General features: G+C 34.6%; 1 protein-coding gene across 1 annotated transcript in view; it reads left to right on the top strand.

The window, feature by feature from the left end:
- Smp_146240 (cell polarity protein) overlaps nucleotides 1–9,407 on the top strand; it is a gene marked incomplete at its 3' end in the record, with an annotated part of 30,899 nt that extends 21,492 nt beyond the window's left edge. Inside the window, exons 3-6 of the mRNA XM_018790556.1 lie at nucleotides 2,014–2,160; nucleotides 3,592–3,815; nucleotides 4,713–4,863; nucleotides 9,124–9,407. Of these exons, the coding sequence (XP_018646186.1) occupies nucleotides 2,014–2,160; nucleotides 3,592–3,815; nucleotides 4,713–4,863; nucleotides 9,124–9,407 (806 nt within the window). The remainder of the gene's footprint in view (nucleotides 1–2,013; nucleotides 2,161–3,591; nucleotides 3,816–4,712; nucleotides 4,864–9,123) is intronic.
- Nucleotides 9,408–27,072: the final 17,665 nt, after the last annotated feature.

Here is a 27,072-nt window from a genome sequence, read left to right as displayed (position 1 = left end):
TCTTCTGGTTCTCACATCCTCCACCGTCCTCCTGAACTTTTTGTTGATGCAGACATGGTCGATTTGATTTTGTGTAGTGTGATCCGGTGAAATCCAAGTGGCTTTGTGTATGTTTTTGTGTGGGAATATGGTGCCACCTATGACCAGTTTATTGAAGGCACATAGGTTTGCAAATCTCTCACCGTTTTCGTTCCTTCCTCCCAGTCCATGTTGTCCCATGACGTCTTCGTATCCAGTGTTGTCCTTTCCAACCTTGGCATTGAAATCTCCCATTAGAATGGTCAGGTCCTTGGTTGGGCACTTCTCGAAGATTGACTGCAGCCTATCGTAGAATTGGTTTTTAGCGTCTTCATCGTAGTCGTTGGTCGGCGCATAGCATTGGACGATGTTCATTGTAATGCCCTCTCTCTTTGTTTTGAAGGAGGCTTTGATGATCCTCGGTCCATGAGATTCCCATCCTATAAGTGCATTTTGTGCTTTTCTAGACAGCATCAGTGCCACTCCTTGTGTATGTGGGGCATTTTCTTCTTCATGACCGGAGTATAACAGAAGTTCCCCTGAAGACAGTCGTTGTTGTCCAACCTGCGTCGAATGTGATTCACTGATTCCAAGCACTTCCAGGTTGTATTTCCTCATTTCCGCAGAAATTTGGAAGACTCTGCCGGTCTCCCACATTGTCCGGACATTCCATGTACCTATAAAAATTGTCGCTCTGGTTGTAAGAAGGTGCATCGGCCTCATGACTTCCGAAGGAACTCGGCTTTCATCATGAGACGTCATTTTTCCTTCTACTCCCAGGGCAGAGTTTGAATGGTTTGAATGATTTTTTCTGGTTAGCGTTTTTTTAGCGAGTTGATTTTCTACGGGATGGGGTCGCTAACCCCATGCCCAACCCTCCTCCTTTACCCGGGCTTGGGACCGGCAGTAGCCCCTGGAGGAGCTACAGGCGGAGTTAGCATAAAATACAGCTTAGGTATAATTTGACCGAAAGATATGATCCACTAGGCAGTGGAGCATCGTGAGGAGATACAGTCCCATGGTAGTCGGTGACCAACGATTGATTCATACGCCATTTGTTCCCCCAGGATACGGGAGCCCATGTGCACCATTGGTTTGGAATCAGGGTTTTCCAACTCCCCTAGGTGAACATTTCGTGTCAACCAACCCGGTTAAAGCGCCGGACATTCACTTTTCGTCCTCTCAATTTCGTGAACAAAAGTAATGCCACGAGAAGGCAGTGAGTAGGACTTCCCTGACAGAGGCTATATTACGCGTGGCCATGTGAGAGTATTTCGAGAGGGAGAGCGTACTCTCCCCACTCTCGGCCGTACCAGGGCATTTGGGGGCAATTTTACAACCAATTGTATAGGAACTAAGTACTCACTTAGTTGTTTGAAGGTAGGATGCTCTTGTTTTTATAAGTTTGATGGTTTTCCATTTTATGTCACGAAGATAGTTAATGTGAAATTGAAACGGGAAAGTCTGCGCATTATCCCATATATATATATATATATATAAGCAATTTGTTAATAACTGATCATCTAGAATGGTCACTTGTAGAATAGGGGAGTTGTCTGTCTGCCAACCATAGGTCGTGTATACTGCACAGAAGTCTGCTCTGTTTTACTATTTGGCTGTAAAAACGGTCTTTATAAGTAGATGACATATGTCAGCTGTAGGTTTTTGATCATTCTTATCTTCGGAGCATTGCTTGCGTTTCGTGGAACAACCGAGTAAGCCATATTGAGGTTAAGCATAAAGAGTACCAAAGAAAAGTGAAAAATAGGTTGGTGAGGTTATGAATGTTCATCGACTGAATGAAGTGAGGGTTGCAATATGTTTACCTATGTCCAACCATGGTTATGTCACCTACTTTTACAGTTTAAGACATTACCACTACGATATTCGTCCTACTACTGACCATTTATCATTAATACTGACTTAACTATTCATCGTAGTTTGAAGATATTCTGTTTACTCATACTTACCCGTTTTTTTATTTCTACAAAACAGATAGACACCCTGTTATCCGAAGCTATGATCTTGTAGTTCCAGTCACAATTTCTATGGCACGTCCTTTAATATTTTTTGGACCATTGAAGGATCGCATTATTGATGAATTATTATTGCATGATTCACAGTTTACAACATGTATACTACGTAAGTATTTGTATGTTGTTCGAATATGTATTTGTCAGTTTTTATTTTAATCATTGGTTTTGTAATTACTTGAATTTTATTATAATTAGGTTAGGATATGCATTTGTAAATGATTGAATGTTACACTTCAAGCTCTACTGCTCATGGAGTAATTTTGTGAAATGTCATAAGTCATGATTGACATAAAGGCTGTGTAACTATCCATTAGCTTGCATTAGCAAGATGAATTGGAGTTAACACAATGGACAATAAACGAGTCTAAATAAAGCAGTAACCATGATAATGAGAAAGAGTTAAGGTTGAGAATATGGTTAGAAAAGACAAACAATAGCTGTGTATGAAGGAATACTGGAAATTAAGTTCTAGAGATATTGTGACTGATGTGTGTCATATTCCTCAACGTCTCCAGACACTGGTCGTGGTTAGCACAATGACTCAAACTATGTAGCTTGCACCTACTAGGAAGGCTCAGATCATCAATCAGTGACCTCATGGGACGATGCCATCTGTTGTTTTAACTATCCCTAGACCTTTTCGAATTTGCTTCTGTTTCAGTAAACACCGCTCATAGATGTAAGGGATTGTTGGCATACAATTTTCTGAAACAGTTGGTGCCTAATTTGGCAAACCTTAATAGTTGGATATCCACAATAAAGTACCAACTTCCTTTCCTCTCCTACCATAAACCTTACATTATTCTCACATCTCTCTCTATCACACTCTTCCGTCGTTGAAAAATTATGCTGTTCAATCTAAATCAGTTCTTTTTCTTTACTCTCAGTCGATTGGTTGTATAGAAAATATGGTTGTATAATATGTTTGTACTCTGCGTTACCAGTATTTTCAAAGCAAAGCTAACCTTTTGTAGAGATTTTATTCTTAGTAATAATTTTTTATTTAAGTGCTGTTTAGCAAAAGGATAATACATTTCAATTATAAAGTATGAGTATGTCCTGAATACTGTTTGCTTCCTTAGGCTTTAAATCACTTTCTTATTATTCAGATGTTGAAGATCTTACTTCGCTTCGGAAACAAAGAGAGAGTGAACTATTTGGGTTGGTGTTTGAATTATCTTTTGACTTTAAACGTAAAATTGGATGATTTATAACTTTAATCAGTTCATGATATTTTGCAACCACAATCCAATTCCATTGATGTGGTAACTGCCTCATACTTGAAATAGTTGAGCTGTTACTGGTTATTGCTTTTCATTAGGATTCAAAAAATTACTCCTTAAACTTAGTCAACAGTGAGAGGACGTAATTATAATTACTATAGTTTGTTTGTAGTGACTACTGTTTGTCAACTCAGTATGTTATTTCAGCTAATATGCAATACCTAGGACAATTTGCAATATTTCTCTTTCATGTACGTGAGTAATAATAGTAATAATAATTTCCCTCTTTTTATTTTGTTTTGATATTATTACAGACACGACTAGACCACAACGGTCAAATGAACGTAATGGTGTTGATTATTATTTTATACCATCGAAATCAATTATGGAAGAAGATATTAAACAAGGCAAATATATTGAAGTTAATCGTTTTCAAGATCATTACTATGGTACAAGTTTAGAATCGGTTCGATCGATTCTTCAGTCAGGGCGAATATGCATTTTAGATGTTGGCTTAGATGCTGCTAAATATTTAGAAGTAGGTCTTGTTCTTCTGCTGTATGTATATTTGTATGAGTTTTTGTCTCCGCTTTTGGTTAGTATATTTTATTTTGTATGAATTATCTAAAATAGCGACTGAATTTCTGTCAATTTTGTAGTTCCATGTTGTTTCTATGGAGGTAATAGATGCTACGATTAACGATTAACGAAGTATGTGACTACAATTTGTTTATAAACTTCACCCGATCAGAAGCAGTACACAGAAGTTATACTATAGATTTATTAATTGTTTGTAGGCTTGTCTATATATAGAACATAATATAGGTTCGTGGCGATTGTTGAATTCCTTTAAATCATGAACCGACGACCACTGAAAACCTAGAAGCACTGAACTACTATTTCATCGTAGTACGACACTTCTCAGTAGTGAGCATTTACAGACACACCAGCGAGAATGTAACCTAATACCTTCATTTTTGCTTTCAGGCGCTTAACCTTCAGACCACTAAGTTGGCATGCAACATTGTTTTAGTGAGAAACCGTGACCATTAGTGCTGGACCGTGTTGTAAGTGAGGGAATTAGTCACCGAAGACAGTAGAAGATAATTGTCTTAGAGTGATTTAAGTTAGACTTGTGTAGTATTTAATACCATCTGAGTGGTCTAGAAGTCAAGGATTCGTGTTCAGTTTCTTGGATGAACACTTTATTTTAATTGAGGAGATAGATTGTGGTTAACAGTGAGATCAACGATGCGTATATATCAGCTGAGACTGATCAGAATTCAATCTGGAATAATGATAACGGGATAACTCAGAAGCTCTTGCAAGTGAATGCTATCTTAATATTTTTATGTTCAGTTAAAAACGATTGTAATGTATCGTTTAGCATAAAATCTTTATTTAATAATAATTATTTTTTTTCTCATATTTCAAGGAGGTCGGTTTATTTCCTATAACTATTCTATTGAAACCGAAATCGGTCATACATTTACGTTCATTACAACGTCGATTAACTGAAGATCAAGCGAAACGTTCAATGGAACAAATACAGAATATTGAAGATGAGAATTGGCGTTTTCTTTCAGGTAAAATTGTAGTTATTATTGCAAACATGATTATTTTTCGTTAAACCATTGTCGAATGATAATTTTATTTCATTTATATCTGATTAATTATATGTTTACACTATAGGATGATATAATTAGCTACTTGAAAACGTAAAGATTACTAGCTTTTAATGTATTGAATACGAGATTCCCTCAGTATCTCGTAGGATACTAGATCTACGGCATTTAGTCATGTTACAGGATATAAGTTGAACATTGTAGTTGTTTCAACTTGAATGTGTTTGTTTCTATTCAAATTGATTTAGATCATCTCATTGTTGATGTTTTAAAAGAAATTTGATCAATGTTGGTTGGCATATGTAGCATTTTGTGCAGATCGCCTCGATATAGCCATTATGACACCAGTTAGTATAGAAATGTGGCTAGTAGTGAAATCCAGAACGTGCTTCTCGTCCTATCTGCGAGTTGTCAGCTGTATATCCTTGAATCCCAATGTTGATGTTCACTACGCGACTAGAAACCAATACTGTTTGCTTCGAACACTACCGGTTTATCTACTTAGCTACTGATTCCAGCTATTCAAATCACTTCTGTTTTATTATTTGGGCTGATTTTCTTTAGTCATATTATGATTGCACGTCGTTATTGAATAGTGAAAATAAAACTCAGTTAAATAATTTCACCTATAAAATGGACTGTAATTACTGATGAGTAGGAACATCAACTCAATGTTAAAGGTTTTAGACAAAAAATCGCAAATTGGAACCTCGTTCCACCTACTTTGGTTTATGCAACCGAGTATCATCAACAGCCTTCACACATAAGGTGTACCTCAAAACCAAATACATAAATCTATATCTGTTAATAAGGTAATAATACCAATCACTAATGAATAGGAGTGTAAGATTTTGTCTTTGATAAATTTTGAGGTCTACTTACAGAGTGTCTACTTTAATTCACTGAACTGTTTTAAAAGCCGTATCCGATGTATATACGTTGATCACATTTAATAATACTCGAGCTCAGTATCTTTGACTCCAAACAACCAAAGGATTATCCATTGAGCTGCTAAGTTCAGTTAGACACTAGCTTGTGTAATGAGTATGAATGCAATTGGATTCGTTATAGTTTTCTAATTGTTCCGTTGTTAATATTCTTGATTGGGCTTCTTATCAGTTTTTATCTGCATACATCCTGTATGGATTGCTACGATATAACCATATTGTCATAGTTCTTAGAGCCATTACAAACTAAATAAAGTTCATACTTGTTGTTAATGTAGACTAAAAATTCTACAATCTCTATGAATGCCTCATATTAATGACAATGATGTGCTCACTAGTGACTGGTTTCCAGATCTAACTCGTAGAGTTCTAGTGAGAGGCCATGAGCAGTGGAATTTAATTCGTGTCAGGCATGAGACAGTTATCCACCGCCGATTTTAGATGATGGTTGCACAATATCATGCATTGGTTGAAGTTAAACATTAACATTGTTGTATGCCAACCCAGTGATCTAGAGGTTAGGGTACTGGGTTCGATTCGAGCTTGCATGGCTGTGAAGGCTTATCGCTGATAAGTTTCATCGTGGGACTAAACAGTCGTTCAGTCCTTCCATGTTTTTAATGTTGGTATAACTATGATTAGTTTATTTTTTCAACTGTTAAAATTCTACTATGACCACAATTCCTTCTATATTAATAATATAAATAGGATAATAGGGATCCTCTCAACTTGAGTTCTCTATAAAGAAAATTATTGATTAAGATAATATTGATGGTCAGCTGTAGCATAATACTATTTGAACGCATTCATTTCGGATCATATCAAACCATTCGAACTTCATGAGGTTTAATTTTCTTGCTTAAGATCATCTGATTCCTGATTCAACACTTCTTTTCAGGTTTACCAATTTAGTGAGTTTATTTTATTGTGTACTAGTGTACACACATACACCTATGTACGTAATCAGATTTATGTGACTGTTCTATTCATGTGTTTACGTCTACGCATAACGTTTTTGAATGCGTCGAAATTGGTGACAGTTATCTGCGTGTGTGTATGTTTGTGTTTGTGTAATGAGGTCAATCTTGCACCATTTAACTACTCTGTTAATTAATCAATTAGTAATCAGTCGGGTAGAACGTTTAATGCATATGTAGAGAATATTTTCTTTTTTTGGAAAATATAGAATTTAACGTGTGGTCTTAATTGAACATCGAAATTATAAAAAAAAACTTTTATTGATTATTATTTGTAACGTTTAAAATCGATGAAGTCACATGTTTCTTAATGTATTTTACTTTTACTACGAGTTTTATTATTATCAATTCATTGATCAGATACAGGATTTCATACTTGGCTTTGAGCCAAACCTCAAATGTGGAGGCCAGTGATACAACTCAGTTAGTTACCTTGACTAAGGTAATGTGAAGTTGGGATTCAGACTTGTGACATACTGATTAAAAGTTGAAAGCTTGACCACTGAGCCACTGCTCCATAGGTAGTGATTATGTAATATATATATCTGATCAACAGTAAATCTGTGATATGCAAAAAAGGTTTCAAAAAACGCTTGTGTTTTACACAGTTTAGCATAATCTGTATTTCTCTGCGTTTATGTGCTAGTTTGCATTGATTTAAAAATTGATCTGTACCAAAGAAAACTACATAAAATTTAAAATGATAATGTCTTTTTAGATCAAGGTTTTGCTCTGTGTATGTGTTTGTTAATCAGTTGGATTTATATTCAAATGATTGTCATCTTTTTTACTTTTTATTGTATTTTATTTTATTTAAACACATAAATATTGGTACAAGGAAGCACCAAATATATATGCGTCGCACAAATCTCATTTGATTTGTGTGAGGACTGTGATACTGCCCAACTGCCCAAACCGAAGCAGGTGGTTTTCTTAGGGAGCCACACCCGGAGCCTTTGATCTAAAGGTCTAACCCACAAGGCAGTGGAGCATCGTGAGGAGATGCAGTCCCATAGTAGCCGGTCACTAACAATTGATTCATATGCCATTTGTTCCCTCAGGATACTGGAGCCGATATACACCATTGGTTTGGAATCAGGGTTTTCCAACTCTCCTAGATGGACTTTCCGTGTCAACCAACCCGGTTAAAGCGTTGGACATTCACTTTTCTTCCTCTCCCTTTCGTGAACAACACCCGTGGCACGAGAAGGCAGTGAGTAGGACTTCCCTGACAGAGGCTATATACGCGTGGTCATGTGAGAGCATTTGGAGAGGGAGAGCGGACTCTCCCCACTCTCAGCCGTACCAGGGCATTTGGGGGCACTTTTTATTGAATAACTAAACAACTTAGTTTTATTTATAGAATTTTTCACTCCATAGGTTTTTATTTTGACTGTTGAATTTGAAGGTGCTAGTTTTTTTTCACCTACAAACCAACGCTGCTGATTGTTTCTAGCCATTTAACTTCAAAGCTTAGTAGAGGTGATGTTGAATCACTTAGATTTTTGACTATATTGGATGGTGGGTGATTGTTAGAATGCTATTAGTGCTAAACTCAAACTCTCATCATCACTCCTACTTGTATTTTAGAATAGTATTGGTCTTGCCAACAGTTTGTTTCGAATGATACTATATTAGTGATTAGTTATCGTAGGTAATGATAATCATTATGAATTCATCACTTACTGGTCAATATTCAATCCTGGATTACAACAACGCGATATAATCAATTTTATCAGAAGGAGTTTTGTGAAGATTTCAGTATTTTCATAGTTGAGAGCATAAGTCAATTGAAGCTAGAGTGGTTGAAGTTAGATATTAACACCTTCGGATGCCGGCTCAGTGGTCTGTCGGTTAAGTGCTCTGGCGCGAGACTGGTAGGTCCTGGGTTGGAATCTCGCGAGGCGAGATCGTGGATGCGCACTGTAGAGAAGTCTCACAATAGGATGAAATGGCTGTCCAGTGCTTTCAAGTTTTCTTTGGTGGTCTAGCTTCAATTGACTCATGCTTTCAACTATAATCAATTTTATCCATTGAGTAAGTTAGTGTCTATTTAGTCTTTGTATCCTAGTGAATAATACATTGATATTTGAAGCGAAAAGCATTAGATTCATGGTTTAATGTAAAAATCAAAATTGAAATGCTATTACATACAGCTAATGAATTCTAAATAGGGCGAAATATTAGTTCTAGATTGTACTATTAAACCACACTTTACCTATTCTATGATAAATACAATTGAATAGTTTTTTTTTAAATTCTATCACATCCTCATTGTTCTATTTTTCTTGTTTCAGCAATTATAACCTATGAAAATTTTGACAATGTATTATTATCTGTTAAAAATTATGTTCAATTACATAGTGGTCCAGTGATTTGGGTACCTTCAGCATTATCTACCTTACCCGGTGTTCAATGTTTAACAAGTACACCTAAGATGAATTATCATCCTCCTATAACTGATCTAATGAATCATCCTCAACATAATGTTAATAACAATACTAATACTACAACTACTTATAATAATAATATTAGTGCCTTACAGTCATTATCTATTCAATCTGTAAATTCAACACAATAAAAGTGATACTAATTAAAACAAACGCCCCGTAAACAGGATCCAATGAAAAAGAGAAAGAAGGGAGGTTTCAGTTATTGAATCTTATTCAGAATATGAAAGCAATCAGATAAAGATTTACATGGAATAAGATTGTTGTTGTTTTTTATTATTTATTAATGATCTCTAATTGTTTATCTGCTTGTCTATCTATTGTATACATTACATGTTTCTTCTTATTTACTTACAGTATATCTATCTATATTTATGCATCGTTATTCTGCATTCATTTGTACTGGCTATCTCAATGTCTCTTTTTTTAATTTGTCATTAGTTTGTTTTTGTAGTTCTATTCATCTTTACATTGTCTTGGTCACATTCAGTCGGTTTAGTATTCATTTAGAAATATAGATATATGTCTGTTGTATAATATATATGTGATTTTTTTGTTATAAGCTGTTGAACATTGATGGTTTTAGTGATCAAGATGTTAAATTTTCAATGAATAATTCTGTGGTTCAAGTCCCTCCCTACTTGTTTTTCTGTTTGAACTGAGGGATAGCAACAATAGCCTTTACATAGATAAATAACACTGCTCAAAGGCGAGTATACAGATCATTACTTAGTGAGTTAGATCATATTGAACTTTCTTGTTCTCCTATCTTCGATATACTTTGATGTACTATGCATGATCTCTTACTTCATCATCATCAAAAAGAATATTTAGTTTTTAATTTATCAAATAGTGATTGATTGTTTAATTTTAAACAAATTGTACCAAGAAGCATTCCTCATATTTTGTAATTGTTTCCATGGTAGAAATAATACGAATGATCTATCTGGATGATGTAATCACTCAATATTTATCTGAATCTTATTTTACTCACATGAAACGACGTTATCAACATCCTCAGCATCAACAACATCGTCGTTGATGATGATCTTTGAGTATATCATATTTTACAAAAACACTATAAACAAACTGTTAATCTGTATTTGATAAATTATGTTAATGATTTTGTAGATTTGCGTTCTTTCTGCTTTATGAAGTCTGCTTATTGCCATGTGTGAATCACAATGATCTATATACATTTTAGATTCAATACTGATGATAGCTGAAATGATTTTCGTTAAGTGTACGTAGATGGGTGAGGTTTGAGTAGTGACATATATATGTGACTAAATGGTGTACGTACGAATTCGTAAGAATCTATGTGTTTTGGTACAATGTTTCATATTAAAACAAAGAGAAAGAGAGAGATGGAAGCAAGAAAGAAGAACTAGAAAGAATTCTTTTTCATAATTTACTTCATCTGACTTTGAATAGTAATACACCCACATCCCTGTGTTTTATATCGAAAAAAGGAATCTTTTCATAGTATTTTAATGTGACTTTATTCATTGTCATATTTATCTTTGAATTGGATATATCTATATTTCCCCCCTTCTATGTATGTTTAATGTATTTCCGACGATCAATCTGTGTACATAAAGATAATGATATAGTGTATATTTTTATATTATAATTATTTGTATGTGTGTGAGTGTATTTTTCTGTTTTTCTTTTTTTTAACATTCTTGCCTCTTCATTTTAATTGCATAGCAACTACCTCTTTTTTTTTATGTATGAACATGAAAGTAGTTTTTCTCTTTTTCTTTTTTCAAAAAACATTCTAATGGTTTCCAATTTGTAAATAATTCTGAACTTTTTTTAAAAAAAAAAACAGGTATTACGCTTAATTCTTGTTATACTCTTCATTTACATTATCCATTGCATATCTATTTGACTGTCTATTGTTATTGTTGTTCAAAAGTTGTTTTTTTTTTGTAAAGATTCAATTTACATTTGATCATTTAGTCTGGTCCTATATGTATGTACTTACATAGATATACATAAGCTTATTTACATGTATCCCCTTCTCTTTCTCTTTGATTCAGTAATCGGTCATTTTTTTATTGTTTTATTAGTGTTGCTATGCTATTGTTGATAATACTAATAATAATAAGGATAATAATAGTCTCTCAGAGTTGAACAATCAAAATGATCTAATCAAATTGTATACATTATTTATTATATGTGTCTTTAACTTATTACCGCGTTTGTTTTTTTTTTAATCCACTTATGCTATCTAAATGATTATAATAAGCCATGGGATACTATTTAAGAAAACAAAAGAACATACACACACACACGCACACTAATTGTTTACTTTTTGTAATGAATTTTTGTTTGTGTTTTTTTTTCTAACTGTACTGGTGAAATTGATCATCTTTCCCTGTTTTGTTTGTCAGTTTAATTGTTGAACATCTTTGTTTATGTGTGTGTGAGTGTGCGTGTATACATTTAATGGTATACAAGCATAAAAAAGAACAAGTGTGGTGGTATACCATGTTAGCTTTACTCTCTTTTTTTTTTGATGCCAGAAATGATATTTCGTTTCTCTTTTTTAGCTTTTATTGTTGTTCATATTATTGCTGATTGTTTTCTCTTGTGTACTACTTGAATTAGTAGACAAGAGTTATATGTGTGTGTATATGTATTTGGAAATTTTTTTTTGGTGTTCATAATAAATACGATGCTATTGAAAGAATGAATCTGAAATTTTATTTTATTTGTTCATGGGTGAATTCGAAAAGGTATTTTTTTTTCATCATACATTATTATCTATGAAGGAATTTGGCAAAGCTGAATTCACTGAGGGTTGGATGATTTATTTGTTAGAATTTCATTGTTTATTGATAGCGCAGACTTAACAAGTGATCATCAACAGTTTCTTTTGTTTGGTTGTTGTTACGAATTGCCCTCTTACTGTCTGAACAGATATTTTGATCATTTTACACTTTAACTTGACTCTTAGATATATAGCTGTGCATGATTTCTCTAATTGGTTGATAAATTAGATCCTTCAATAAGCCTAATCAGTTTTTCTATTCGAACCTTTGTCCATTATGGTCTACATGCACTGATATAACATAATGTTAAATAATAGCAAATAAGTGATCATGAAGGCTAAAAGGACGGTTTTTTGTTCATTATTTTTCACTATCCCAACCGTTGCTGCTATCTTAAGGTGGTGGTCGAGCTTTCCTCTCGTAATGAACCAATGGGTATATACTGGCTGAAATAATTTTTCCTCAAGGTCCTACAATGCCAGATAGGATGGTAGAAGGGCAGTAAGACTAAAAGCAGCAAACGCAAAGTCTGAGGACGAAGTCGTACTGCTGACTGTACAAAGGTGTGACGTTAGTAAGGTGTTTTTCTCCAACAACCAGCATAACAGTGATGCTGCCTTCCCACAAACGAAGGATGGGGTTTAAAGAGTCTACCCTAAAAGTGCACACTTCACTTTATCCTACGGATGTCCGTCTCCAACGGTAGGGTCACAACAAGTACGGAGCACACAGAGAAAGGTCGTGTGTGAACGGCCTCAAGCAGTTGTTCCTTGGGAACTGCGGTCACGCTCTCAGGTCACTAAGACCAACTGTAACCCGATTTGCTTTTCATGTACCTCAAGAAGAACCCTTCCACAATGTAGGCAACCGGGAAGTGACAACCACCCTCATACCTTTAACAACACTCAAGACCACTGTTATGCGCTATTATAACAGTTTAATTTGCAGGTGGTGTTCGACTATCTTTCGTCATTGCAAGTTGTGCGAGAGAATATCTTTTTTTCAATTTGTTCTTCATCATAATCAGTTAACTGTCATAACTAGTTACATAAGAGTAGGAATAGGAATTGAAATTGGATTTAAATATAAGTGTTTCTCACTATCTATGTAATTAATGAAAAGTAATTTGTTGAGCGTATGCAATGAAAATTAAATAATAAGATCATTAAACGGGTTACGCAAGATTATTGCATAACCCTTCCATTTCTGATTCTAACCAATTAAAACCTTAATGCTCTAAATTTTTACCTATTGTGTCAAGTGATCTAAATCTTTTGTAACCTCTTCACAAGTTCTGTAGTTATAACACCATCCATCTTATCTGTTTCTGGACTTTATCTAATTATTGCCTTACAACTCCCTATGTTTTTCAGATCCCATTATCCAATGTATATATAATTGTTGAAAGCGTGAGTCAATTGAAGCTAGACCACCATGGAAAACCTGGAAACACTGGACGGCCGTTTCGTCCTATTATGGGACTCCTCAGCAGTGCGCATCCACGAACCCGCTCTCGCGAGATTCGAACCCAGGACCTACCAGTCTCGAGCCGAAGCCCTTAACCGATAGACCATATACAATTAATGATTACAAGCAGTTCATATTATTCTACCTCAATAGTTATGTTGCTATGCCAAACTTGAGAGACTAACCCTGAAAAAAAGAATTCAATTAATCAGTTGGCAACAAATATGAATCAATGAATTCTAAGGCAAAATCTACATAATATATTGGTTTCACATGATTTGTGAACTTTTCTATAGGTGCTTAACCTTCATAGTTTTGGGGTTTATTTATTTAAACCATAATTCAATTTTAATTTTCAAGCATACCTATGCTTGACCCTCTCAATATAGCAGGAAAATCTATTTTTCATCTTGTAATTCATAAAACTTATTCCCATTCATTTTCGTCCCTCAATAATAAACAGTTTTCTTTTTTTAAAGAAATCTGATGCCAATAATATTTTTATCATTCGAATTAATCATGATTTCGTCTATAGTCATTCTCTTGGTTTAATATTTGAGTCATGACATTGAAGTCCTGATCAAGTCAACATGATAGTTAAACGTGACCGCAAGTGCATTTAGCGGATTTAATTACTCCTTTCTGCATGTGTAATCCATGTTTTTTTTTATATTTCAATATCTACTGTCTAATTTGACATCAGTTGACGCTTAGCTAAGGGATTTTTGAATAGTTTCTCAAATATTCATTATCTTTGAAATTATAACTTGTTATATCCTAACGACGATTATATAATCATTAACTTTTGAGAACCATTTATTGACTGTTACGTAGCTAGGTTATATATTCAGAAGGGGTTTTGTGGAGATTTCAGAATTTTCATAGTTGAAATCATGAGTCAATTGAAGCTAAACCACGATGAAAAATCTAGAAGCACTGGACGGCCGTTTCATCCTATTGTGGGACTCCTCATCAGTGCGCATCCATCAATAAACATAAAACTTTGGTATTCAACAAGATATATCACATGTTCACTACCTATTTCATCCAATTCAGCATGGTAGATGATATTTAAATACATTTAAAAAGAAAATTATATCTGTATATTTAGCAAATAAATCCTTAGATTAGTAGGCAGATATATTTATGTTTAGTTCAGATTACTTGAATTTATCCACGTTTATCCATACCTCACTAGTGATATTTCCTGGAGTTCTAGTGAGAAGCAGTGACAATGGAGTTTAACCATGTCTGTTGTGAGATAGGAACTCACTGAAGACAATTTATGAACGGTTTCTCAACTTAATGGATTGGTTGAAGTTAGACATTAACATCATCGGATGCCGGTCTGTCGGTTAAGTGCTCTGGCTCGAGACTGGTCGTCTGTTTGTTTATGATGACTTTATCTTATTTAAAGAAAGAAAAAAGCACAAATTTGATTGTGTTTTATTCATATTCAGTTATGTACACATAGATACTCTATGAATGAAAATATACACTATAGCATTCTCTGAGTGATTTTACTATTGAAGACTGATAATTTTGTAATGATGATTGTTGACGAACTAATTTTATATATTAGGATTGATAGAGATTGATATAATTCGACTTTTTATTATATTGAACTGGTTAGAACCAGAAAGCCTTGATCTTAGATTTGAGCTGTCATTCACCAGTACAAGACGACAACTCTCTTGCGAATAGAACTAAGGATCTATTGAGTTAATACTCATTAACTGAAGTTATCAATAAGAATCATTGAATTCCGACAGTAATGTGATCACTTTATGACTTGATAGTTTTGGCTTCACTGTTAGGATACACATCTCAGAGGAGATCCAAACCGAGAGAAAAATGGTTGTTCAATTCTCTTTAGTTTTCAGCTATTCGTCAGCTAACACTTCACATTTATTATAAGGTATGCTTATGTTAATGTCATATTCAAAGCTACCATGGTTTCAACAATTCATGCATGAAGGTTGTACACTGTATATCGATGTAACTCAATTGTTTATTTGTATGCTAAATGAAAGGGATTTTTTTGGTTGGCGTTTACCCAGGCTTAGGACCGGTAGTAATTCTAGAAGAGCTACAGAATTCGATATCTCAGGGGAAGCACGGAATACAATGGACATCTCAGAATCAATGAGACGATTTGGAATTCGAAGATGACCTAGCCCTCCTATTCCATACACATGAGCAAATACACACGAAGACAACAAATGTAGCAGCAGTCTCTGCATCAATAGGCCTCAACATACACAAAGGAAGAAACAAGATTCTCAAATACAACATGGAGAACACCAACTCAATCACACTTGATGGAGAAACTCTGGACGGTTTGGAAAAATTCACGTACCTGGGAAGCTTCATTGATGAACAAGGAGGATCGAATGCAGACGTAAAGGCGAGGATTCGCAAAGCAAGGGCAGCATTTCTACAACTGAAGAACATATGGAACTCAAAACAAATGTCAACTAACTTCAAAATATGGATGTCAAGACAGTTAGTTCTATTGTACGGAGCTGAAACGTGGAGAACTACTTCATCCATCGTCAAGAAGGTACAGGTATTTATAAACAATTGTTTACGCAAAATTTTCAACATTATTGGCAGGGTACCATCAGCAACAGCGTTTTATAGGAGAGGACAAACCAGCTTCCATCTGAAGAGGAAATTAGGAAAAGACGTTGGAAGTGGATTGGACATACAATGAAGAAATCACCAAACTGCATCACGAGGCAATCCCTAACTTGGAATGGTGAAGGAAAGCGGAAAAGAGGAAGGTCGAATAACACATTACGTCGGGAAATAAAAGCAGATATGAAAAGGATGAATGTTAACTCGAAAGAAGTGGAAAGGATTGCTTGGGACAGGGTTGGATCGAAAATGTTGGTATACGGCCTATGCTCCTCCACGAGGGGTAACAGGCGTTAGCAAGTAAGTAAGTAAATGAAAGTGATCTGTCAAAACCGTAATTATAATGGACATTCGTAAAAAAACGAAATTTTGAACAGAACAAAATGTCAATATCTGCAATCTTCAATGTACTGATTGTTATTCTTTGTAATGTCTTCAGTTAATTTTCAACTTTAGAAATGGATCATCTTTGAAAAATGATGAAAATGAGAAATCTATTTTTAGGTTTGAATGTCTTTAAATCACCTGATTTTTATAGGTGGATTAATAGAGTTGTACAAATGAAAAAGGTTTTGATAGATAATACGTCTATATTTAATACAGCATCTTATAATAATGTATCCTAAATTGATTGTTCAATGTAAGGGAAATCGTGAATTTATTAGAAGTCATATAGTAGTGTCTGAGACTATGTCGAGCCCTCATAGCTTATTCTAGCTTCTAGACAAGCTGATCGATTCACCCTTCTCGAGTCACATTCTGACTGTTAATTATTCTCTTGTTAACCTTGACCATTTTTATGTAAGCGTATGTGTATACATTTCTTATTTTAATCACCACATGTCTGTAACTTATTTTTATGTGACTATAAATATCGATTCACGCTTGGTTAAATTCAGTTGTCTTACATGCATTCTCTAATCCGTTTCTCTTTGCTTCCTGCGTTCTGTCTTCCTGATTGTCTTCTCTGACTAAAGTTTGTACAAAATAAACTTATTCAAAGCTTCATTCTTGTATTTGACTTATTTTAATTCCGTTATTCACTAGTGTAAGTTAGGTCGATAATTAAATGTGAGGATTGGTGACATGTATATTTCGATAGCAATCAACATACTATCAATTTGAGTCGGATAATGGGCCACAAAAATGTAGTAAAATTAGTACAAGTCATAACTCAAAAGAACTGTCATCTACATTGGATTATTTCATCAGAAAATCGGTGGTCTGTTTACATTTTTCAGGCCACCTACGTATCCATTAAGTTATTCACACTGTCGAATAAACTACAAGCTTCATTAATCGTAACATGCGGTAAATGGTTTATGACTGTTACAACAAGAAAACTGGAATCAGTAAACTTTGAGGAAAAGAATGTCCCATATACTGAAATGCCAACAATGAATAACACACAGAAAACGGAAAACATTATGATAGAGTAGGAAAACAACAGGTTATGGAACCAATGAAAAAAATGAATGACTAGTGTGTGTACCTTAAAAGATATGGTTCAATTTAGAAACAACCAAAGCATATTTTATTTAGTTAAAGGAGTAACAGAATCGGAAACTACAGGTAAAGTCAAGTCACGTTCCCGAACATTTCAAATAGTTTACTGAAGGATTCTTGATGTAATGATCGTTGAGATTATGAAATGGCCTTACTTAAACTACTACTGTAAACCTGGAAGCACTGGACGGCCGTTTCGTACTGTTATGGGACTTCTCAGTAGTGCTCATCCACATGCCCGCAAGCTCGAATTGAACCTAGGTTTTTCGGTATATGCACGGACGCCTAACTTCTAGACCACTGAGTCGGCATCCAACGGGGTTAATACCTAACTTCAATCAATCCACGATATTGTGCATCCCTCATATATTGCTTGGCTCTTACCTGACACGGATTGGATTCCACTGGTCACAGCTTCTCACTAGTAATCTAGAAGACATCTTTAAACTAGTCAATAGTGAGCATATGACTATTATTAGCATAGGTAATTCGTGGAAGCTGTAGTATTTTCACAGTTCTGATCTTGCTTTGACCACCATAAAAGCCTAAAATATGCCAATTCAGAAAGTCTGTTGTATATTTCATGGCTCCATGTTATGAACTGACTTCCAATCTTGTTCTTCCACTTTGTCTCAAGAATGATAAGTGGTGTATAATGTAGAAGTAACTAAAGCATCATTCACAAACCTTGTTTAATTCAGTGAATCCAGTAGTTTAAAGTATCAACGAGAATTGAATTATCGTGAATATGTCCGAATACACAGTTCAGAATTTCACAAACACTTCGATACATTCTACCACCAGATGTGAATAGTCATTTATGGGTGTCAGAGACTACACTCAAACAGCTATGTTTTCATTAGCTTACATTTCTAAATTCAGTTAATTGATGATACTGCGATCAGAGCTCTTTTAGAAAAGTTTAAATTCTGTGAAAGTATCGATCGTAATCACATTTACTGAATCATTTTTATTTAGGTTGTTTGAACCTGTAGATGAAGTCATTTTCAAACCAGTTATTTGTGTTCACATTAATCTACATTTCTAATAATAATATAATCTGCTTGAAGAGAATTCTCCTTCTTACACAATATACAGTTGTGGTAATAATATGTGTCAAATGAATAATCATTTAGTTAATTAAAAGTTCTTTTGGAATTCTAGTCCAAAAGATAGAGTTCCCGATCTAGACAGTGTAGTGGCTTAGCTTCGTTAATCGATCACCTTGGTAACCGTTATTAAATAAATCCCAACGGTTTTTCAAATCAGAAGGTAATAAGAAGCGGCAACTACAGTTTACTTGCGGATATCGCTGATAACAAAGCTACAAGCACATCGAGTAAGTTCAAAAGGTAAATGTGTGTGTGAGCGTATACAGAGGCGGATGTATAGTCAAATTGAATAAGGCACAGTTAAGCAAGGCAAATGTTAGTAATAAGATTTGAGTACACATATACATATAGCAGAGAGCGATTTTTTCGAGCGATATTCAAACTATCAACATTTAAGCTAAAGAAAGATGTGCGTAGACTGTCATTTAATCAAGAGTAACATTTAAACTGAGAAGATAGTGATCATAATATTACAAGGAAATAGACGAATTCTTACTATTCGAGTAACATTGTTAAGTTAATAAAAGGGTTTAAAACAATTTAAGCATGATCGAAATTGATTGTAGGAGAGAGAGTTGCTATAACAGTTAGTAGTAAGATTAATATATCGTAAACAGATTGTTTTTTTTCATACTAAGACTTTTGGTTTAGAAAATATACGTATGCACACAAAAATGTACATATTTAAGTAACATTTCCATAAACATTGCTTACTTACTTACGCCTGTTACTCCCAATGGAGCATAGGCCGCTCACCAGCATTCTCAAACCCACTCTTACCTAGACCTTCCTTTCTAGTTCTATACAATTCTTGTTCATTCTTCTCATGTCTGTCTCCATTTCTCGGTGTAATGTGTTCTTTGGTCTTCCTCTTCTTATTTGGCCTTCAGGATTCCATGTGAGGGCTTGCCTTGTGACCCAGTTGGGTGATTTCCCCAATGTGTTTCCTATCCACTTCCAGTGCTTCTTCCTGATTTCTTCCTCTACTGAAATCTGGTTTTTTCTCTTCCACAGTAGAATGTTGCTGATAGTGTCTGGTCAATGGATCCGAAGTATCTTGCGTAGACATTACATGTACACATATGCATAGTTTTAATAGTATCCATTTGTAATTAATATTATTATTATCATAATTATTATCATTAGCTTTATTCAATATTATACTTTTAGTGCAATATAGAATTCTCAGTACAAAGTATTTCAACAAGCTTCCGTTTCTTACTTCTTGGTCAGTCCTTGCGACAAATATATTGAGTGATAACCAGTTAGAGGTAAGCATTCCAGTCAATTGATATCTGGATAATGCATATTCTTTTCGATCCATATTGCCAGCAACCACGATATCTCTGATTTAGCCTCTTGTAACTTGTACAACGCAAATTTGTACACTTTTTAGAAACTCATCTCAATAGGTTATGCGATTAATAATAGCCAAAATGATGTATTAAAACAAACAAAATTAGATAATTAGTTGAAATATCTAGATGGCAGGAACAGCTAGCCCAGATATCTAATCACTTAGTGGTTTTTTAAGTTTGGATGTAACAGTCACTTGATTATTTCTGACAGAACAATATATATAATAGTAATCATTAATCGTTTCACATTATTTCAGCGATTAGTTTGTAAATCTTCAATATATATCCCGACCGTTGCTGCTACCTTGACGTGGTGGTCGGGCTTGCCTATCATGATGAACCAATCGAGCTATGCTGGCTGGAACAATCGTTCCTCAAGGTCCTACCATGCCAGGCAGGTCGTTTGAAGAGCGGTGAGACTAAAAGCAGCAAACCCAAGGTCCGAAGGCGAAGTCGTACTGATGACTGTACAGAGGTGTGACGGCAGTAAGGTGTTTCCTTCAGACAACCAGCATAACAGCGATGCTGCCTTCCCACAAGGAGGGTGGGGTTAGAAAAGGTCGATCCTAAATATACACACCCCGCCTTACCACACGGATTTCCGTCTCCGGTGGTAAGGTCCCGACAAGTACGGAGCTAACACAAAAATTACCCGCAAAAAGGTCGTGTGCGACCAGCCTCAAGCAGTTGTCCCTTGGGCACTGCGGTCACTCTCTCAGGTCATTAAGACCACTTCTAACCCAATTTCCTTTTCAGGTACCTCTAGAAGAACCCGACCACGGTGTGGGCAATCGGGAAGTGATAACTGCCCTCATACCTCTACTTATACCTCTCTTCATTATATATACATATGACAATCCTAATTCATTTCCTTCATAGTAAGTGAAAGGGTCTACTCTAAATACTGTTGACTCTTTAGTATTCATCAATAGATGGTTTAAATATAAATAAAATGAAATTCTATTCAGCTTAATAATAAATACATCACTGATATCTTAAATGTAACTAAAGGTTTACACTAAACTGAATACAAATGTCGTCAGTTAAACATATTTATTTTGCTTATTTTAGTAAAAGATAGCACTATATTATGGTTTATACCTTAATGTGATCCAGTCATAAATATCAGTCTCAGATGTAGACTTTCACAATTTTTTTCAATATTTCTAGACTATTCTAGGCCTGATTTTATATTGAATAATAAACTGTTAAAAGTGTCAGGATTAACATAGTTATCTATCAGTTGGCATTAGGTAGTGGTCGTCTAACATGTCAAAAAAATCTGAATTACTGTTTACTAACTTAGTTTTCTAGATATTAAGGGCTCTCTATGGTACTTGAAGTTTCTGAGTTTGGTTTCTGTTGGGGTCGTGAATGCAGAGCAGTAAGTAGTCCTGTGCTAAAATCAAAAACCATACAGTGTTTCCTGGTATTTATGATGACTGTCTAGCTACAGTCAGTCTGTGACGTCAACTATGAATAGATCATTGAAAGGTATTAGATTTTTCACATTCACTGACATTCTCAAAACGTTATTGGAAAGTACTTATCACTATAAGATGAGAATAACTTGGTGAACTCATTCAAACAAGCTGATATTGAACAGATATTTCATAATAAAAGGTGGATAGTGGCTAGCAGTGGAATCCAGGATGCATGTTTCGTCTTAGCTTCATCTCAGAGTTGATGTTCACTCTGCGACTCAAACCCACTACCGTTCGCTTCAAACGCAATCGCGTTATCCATTTATCTACTGAGTTCAAATAGGGCGAAACGCACATCCTGGATTCCACTGCTAACCACTATCCATCTTTGCTTATACAGCTTATGACTTCAGGCAATATCGAGGCCGTCCGTACATGATGCATATAAACCAACAAGAGACTGATCAATTGCAGTCCTAAATAGCAATAGGTAGATATAATTAAACAATATCAAGTAAAGATATTTCATAATAGTTTTATAGTTCTTTCAGAATATTTATGAAATATGTTTTGTACAATATATAGGTTTAATATGGTTGAGATCATGAGTCAGTTGAAGCTAGACCACCATGGAAAACCTGGAAGCACTGGACGGCCGTTTCGTCCTATTATGGGACTCCTCAGTTGTGCGCATTCACGATCCCGCCTCGCGAGACTCAGACTCAGGACCTACCAGTCTCGCGCTAGAGCGCATAACCACTAGACCACTGAGCTGACATCCGATAGTGTTAATGTCTAACTTTAACCAATCCACGAGGTTGACCAACCGTTTACCAATTGTCTTGGGTTCGAATCTCGTGAGGCAGGGTCGTTGGTTACTATCTCACACAGACCTGGTTCAACTCCACTAGTCACTGCTTCTCACTAGAACTCCTTATGGACGAGCACTGCTAAGGAGTCCCACAATAAGACGAAACAGCTGTCCAATACTTCCACGTTTTCCGTGGTGGTCTAGCTTCAATTGACTCATGATTTCAACTATGAAAAATACTGAATTTTCCATAAATGTTTATTGTTTATTAATTTTGTTCTTTATTTATTGACCAGAAAAAACAAACAAAAAAAGGAAATTATTCAATTTAGTGATAATTTTTTATATTCACCCTTTTTCTTGTTTTCCTTAAATGAAATTCAATGGTATTTATTATTACCCTATTAATGGTTTATTATTTTAAAAAAATTGTCCTTAGATAATACTTCCTTTCAATCAGTTCTAATGTTCAGTTCGAAGATACAATTTTGTTTTCATGACCACCAATCAATAAAAGGAAACTGTTATTATTATTATTATTATTACTATTATTATTATTACTATTATTATTATTATTACTATTATTATTATTACCATCATTACTATTATTATTATTACTATTATTATTATTATTATTATTATTAGGACTATCGTTTATTCTGCCACGCCTAATTATTTTAATGGAAAAATTTTTTTTGATTATTAACAGTTAATAAAAGATATTTAATGAAGATTTTCATCTGAAGAAGACATTTGAATTATATATTAGATTATATATTATCTTCCCCAGGACAGAGAGGGTTGGAGAATGCTGGTCAAGCGACCTATGCTCTATTGGGAGTAGCAGGCGTAAATGAGTAAGTATATATTAGTTAGTAAACATTAAAGTGAATCACGAAGTAAGTGCTAACTTGGATACATGAAAGGAAATGAAGAAGAGGAAAACCAAAGTATACACTGAATCGACAATAAGGAAGCAGATTTCAAAAGAATGAATAGCAACTGGAAAGGATTATTCAGGACAGGGTTGGATAAAGAATGCTAGTGAGCGAATTATACTCTTCCATGAGGAGAAACAAACGTGAGTGAGTAAGTAAGTAAGTAAGTAAGTTCAGATAGTAAAGTTAAAATGGTAATTATACGTAGATAATATTAATGTTAGATAGTCAAAAGTATTCGGCAAAGAACACACTACGTCAAGAATTGGAAGCAGACATGAAAAGAATGAATAAAAACTGGAAATAACTAGAAACGATTACTTAGGACAGTATTGGATGGAGAATACTGATGAGCACCCTGTGCTCCTCCACGAAGGGTAACATATCTAAGTATGTAAGTAATTCAATCGAATTGTATTTTACGAGTACATTTTCTATCAAATAATAAATTTAAAGAGTATCATATACAAAACATCTATCCAAATCATTTATATTAATCTTCAAACTTATAAAGTCAATTTAATCATTCACTTCATTCATGTACCTTTATAAATCAATTTAGTAGTTGACATGTTTAATCTTATTATGATCACATAATATATAGTTATATACTTATCATCCTTTTTTGTTCTATTTATGTAATGATTATTACGTAACTAAGGTACGTAATATAAATGATAATCTATCATGTGAATATTATGATCCATTTGATTAACGTTACTTTCATTATAACACCATTATTATTATTATTCTATTAATAATGAGAAGATTAAATTAATTCACTCAAAGGTCAATCATGAAGAAAGTTTGTTTTCATTATTTTAATCCATCAATTTCATTTAAAAATAATAACTAAATAAACATATAATGACTTAAACGTATCAGAAGGGGGTTTTGTGGAGATTTTAGTAATTTTATATAATTGAGATGATGAGTCAATTGAAGATAGACCACCATGGATAACCTGAAAGAACTGGAAAGAACCGTTTCGTCCTATTATGGGACTCGTCAGCATTGCGCATTCACGATCCCGCCTAACTTCAATTGACTCATGATTTCAACTATATAAAATTACTAAAATCTCTACAAAAACCCCTTCTGATAATGATCATATGCTTACTAGTGTCTGGCTCCATGAAGTATTTCCTGGAGTTCTAGTGAGAAGGCAGTGACTAGTGCAGTTTAACCAGGTCTGTTGGAAGATATCAACTCACTGATGAAATTGATGAATGATTGCTCAATTTTGTGGATCGGTTGAAGTTGGACATTAACACCTTCGGATGCCGGCTCAGTGATCTGTTGGTTAAGTGCTCTGGCACGAGACTGGTAGGTCCTGGGTTCGAATCTCGTGAGGCGGGATCGTGGATGCGCACTACTGAAGAGTCTAACAATAGGACGAGTTGGCCGTCCAATGCTCCCAGGTTTTTATGGTGGTCTAGCTTCAATCGACTCATGATTTCATCTATGAAAAATAAATTTGTGTAATTTTTTTTCATTATTAGATAGAAAAATGAATATTCGTCTCGAATAGAAGATAAAATATAGATTGATTTAGATAGGATTGATATATTTATTTGTTTCATTCTAGTTTGTAGAATATTCAGGGATTTTTATTTTCAACTAGAAGTTACCTAGCGGCCAAATAAGTAATTCTTTATTCAACAACATGTTCAATAACTCAATCAAAGGTTGACAAGTACCCTTTTCATGTTACTGCCAACTGTATTTTTGAATTTACTTATACCTCCCGAAGCAGTTATATTGGCCGAATAGAAAAGAGGGTGTTTATAACCTTTTTTGAGCATGTTCCAAAAAGTCTCATAACAAGAGGAAGAAAGACTCTAAACAGAGCAATTTCTAAACATCTCTTGGACACAGAACATCAGGTCGATACCTCACAATCTTTCAAGGTGATTAGTTAGCAGCCAAACTTCAGTCTTTTGAAGTTTGCTGAAATCGTTTCTATCGGGCATCAAAAACCTAATTTATTTGTTCTAAAGGAGATGGTTACTAATCTTTCTTTGCCTTGGTGACAAATATTACTTCGTTGCATCTAAAAAAATTTTCTAACTCTTTCTTGCATTTATTACATAAATGAGGTTTTATTTCAACTATCTTCCAAATTAGTAATCTTATTATATCAATTGAACTCTACTCATTATGTGATCACTTATTTCTGACCTTTTGAACTGTTGTCACAATCAATGTTGTAGAATGTTCTTTCACATAAGGTATATATTTACAATATTCAGTCTATTACCCCTTCCAGCCATATAGAATGGTGAAGCCTAGTAGACCCTTCTGGGAAGAATGCTACAGCATGGCACAACTACCGGAGTGAGATAGATGTTTCTGCAATGCCACGCGGAACCATTACATAACACTCACACAGAACCCTTTTTTCCGTCTTTTTTTGTTTTTATTTGGGCAGACTCTTTTTTATTTTTACCTCTCTTTTTGGGCTCTCAATAGTTATGCAATGACTCCTTGTAGCACTCGTAATCGTTTTTGGGGTATTGGTAGAGTGGTTGATTGGGCCGATCTTGACCGCCCACGATTAACCGCTCACGTTAGTTCATGGAAACTGTCCCATGATCTGGGAGGCACGATGAGGACGTGTGAGTCGGATTTCGTCCCACATTCAGTCTATTAAATTTATTTACACCTTCGCTATACTATACTCATATGTCTTCAACATAACTTCCGACTAAACCCTTTCATGTAAGTAATTTAAACCCATTATATAATTATGATTTCAAATATCACAGGTTGTAAGCAGCTAACGAGAACCAACGACATAAATTGAATTCATGCTATTCTGCTAAAATCTTTGCTCTTGCTCTTCTCAAAATGATGTAGGGAACTATGTGTATGAAACAGGGAAAAGTACTGAATCATATTCTCAATGCATTGTGATATATATTTACGATATCCTCTCAGTATGATATTATGTATTTGTCTATCCATTATGCGGGATCATGGATTTTCACTAGTGAGGAGTACCATACTAAGATGAAACGGCTGCCTAATGCTACTAGGTAGTCTAGCTGAAATCGACTCATGAATTCAACTATTATAAATGACTAAAATCTTCCCAAACTCCCATTTTTATTCACCTTGATATTCACTCAGTTTAACATAAGTTTACCTAATTTTAGTGTAAAATCTAGTGATGTTCATTGATTACCCAGTAAAATCTGAATTACAAATTAGTATAATTGGTGAATAATTGATTACAATGAATTTTGAAGGTTGAATAAAATCTCTATCTGCCATGAGTTTTTGTCTTTATATTCATAACGTGTACATCACAGTCGGTTTTTCTTTTTTTTTTTTCTTCCAAATTCAGCCGCCTTTAAAATCCCACTAGAGTTGGAACACAGAAACTTCATTTGTAATGAGTCCAAATGCAATGGTTCTTCTTTTCAACTTGTTATTTGTTACATCATGTGATTACCGTACATTGTTATGAGTGACGACTGTTTTACTTTTATCCCAACTAAATTATTACTCAAAAATAAATATTAAGACGAAATAGTCGTTCAATGCTTCTAGATTTTCAATGGTGGTCTAACATTGACTAGTTTATGATTTCAAAGAAACGTAATATTCTTCAGGACCATATACTTACGATAATTTAATGAATATTGTTCTCCTTTTTTTATTATTCGAAGGTCACCATAGCTGCAATAGTCACTTAAAATAATTTCAATCGGTCCGATTGTATCAGTGAACTATCGGTAAAAATTCACTTGGTATT

This window comes from Schistosoma mansoni (genome assembly GCF_000237925.1).
Source record: "Schistosoma mansoni, WGS project CABG00000000 data, supercontig 0062, strain Puerto Rico, whole genome shotgun sequence".
Taxonomy (NCBI): Eukaryota; Metazoa; Platyhelminthes; class Trematoda; order Strigeidida; family Schistosomatidae; genus Schistosoma; species Schistosoma mansoni.
This window is presented reverse-complemented; position numbering and strand designations above follow the sequence as displayed.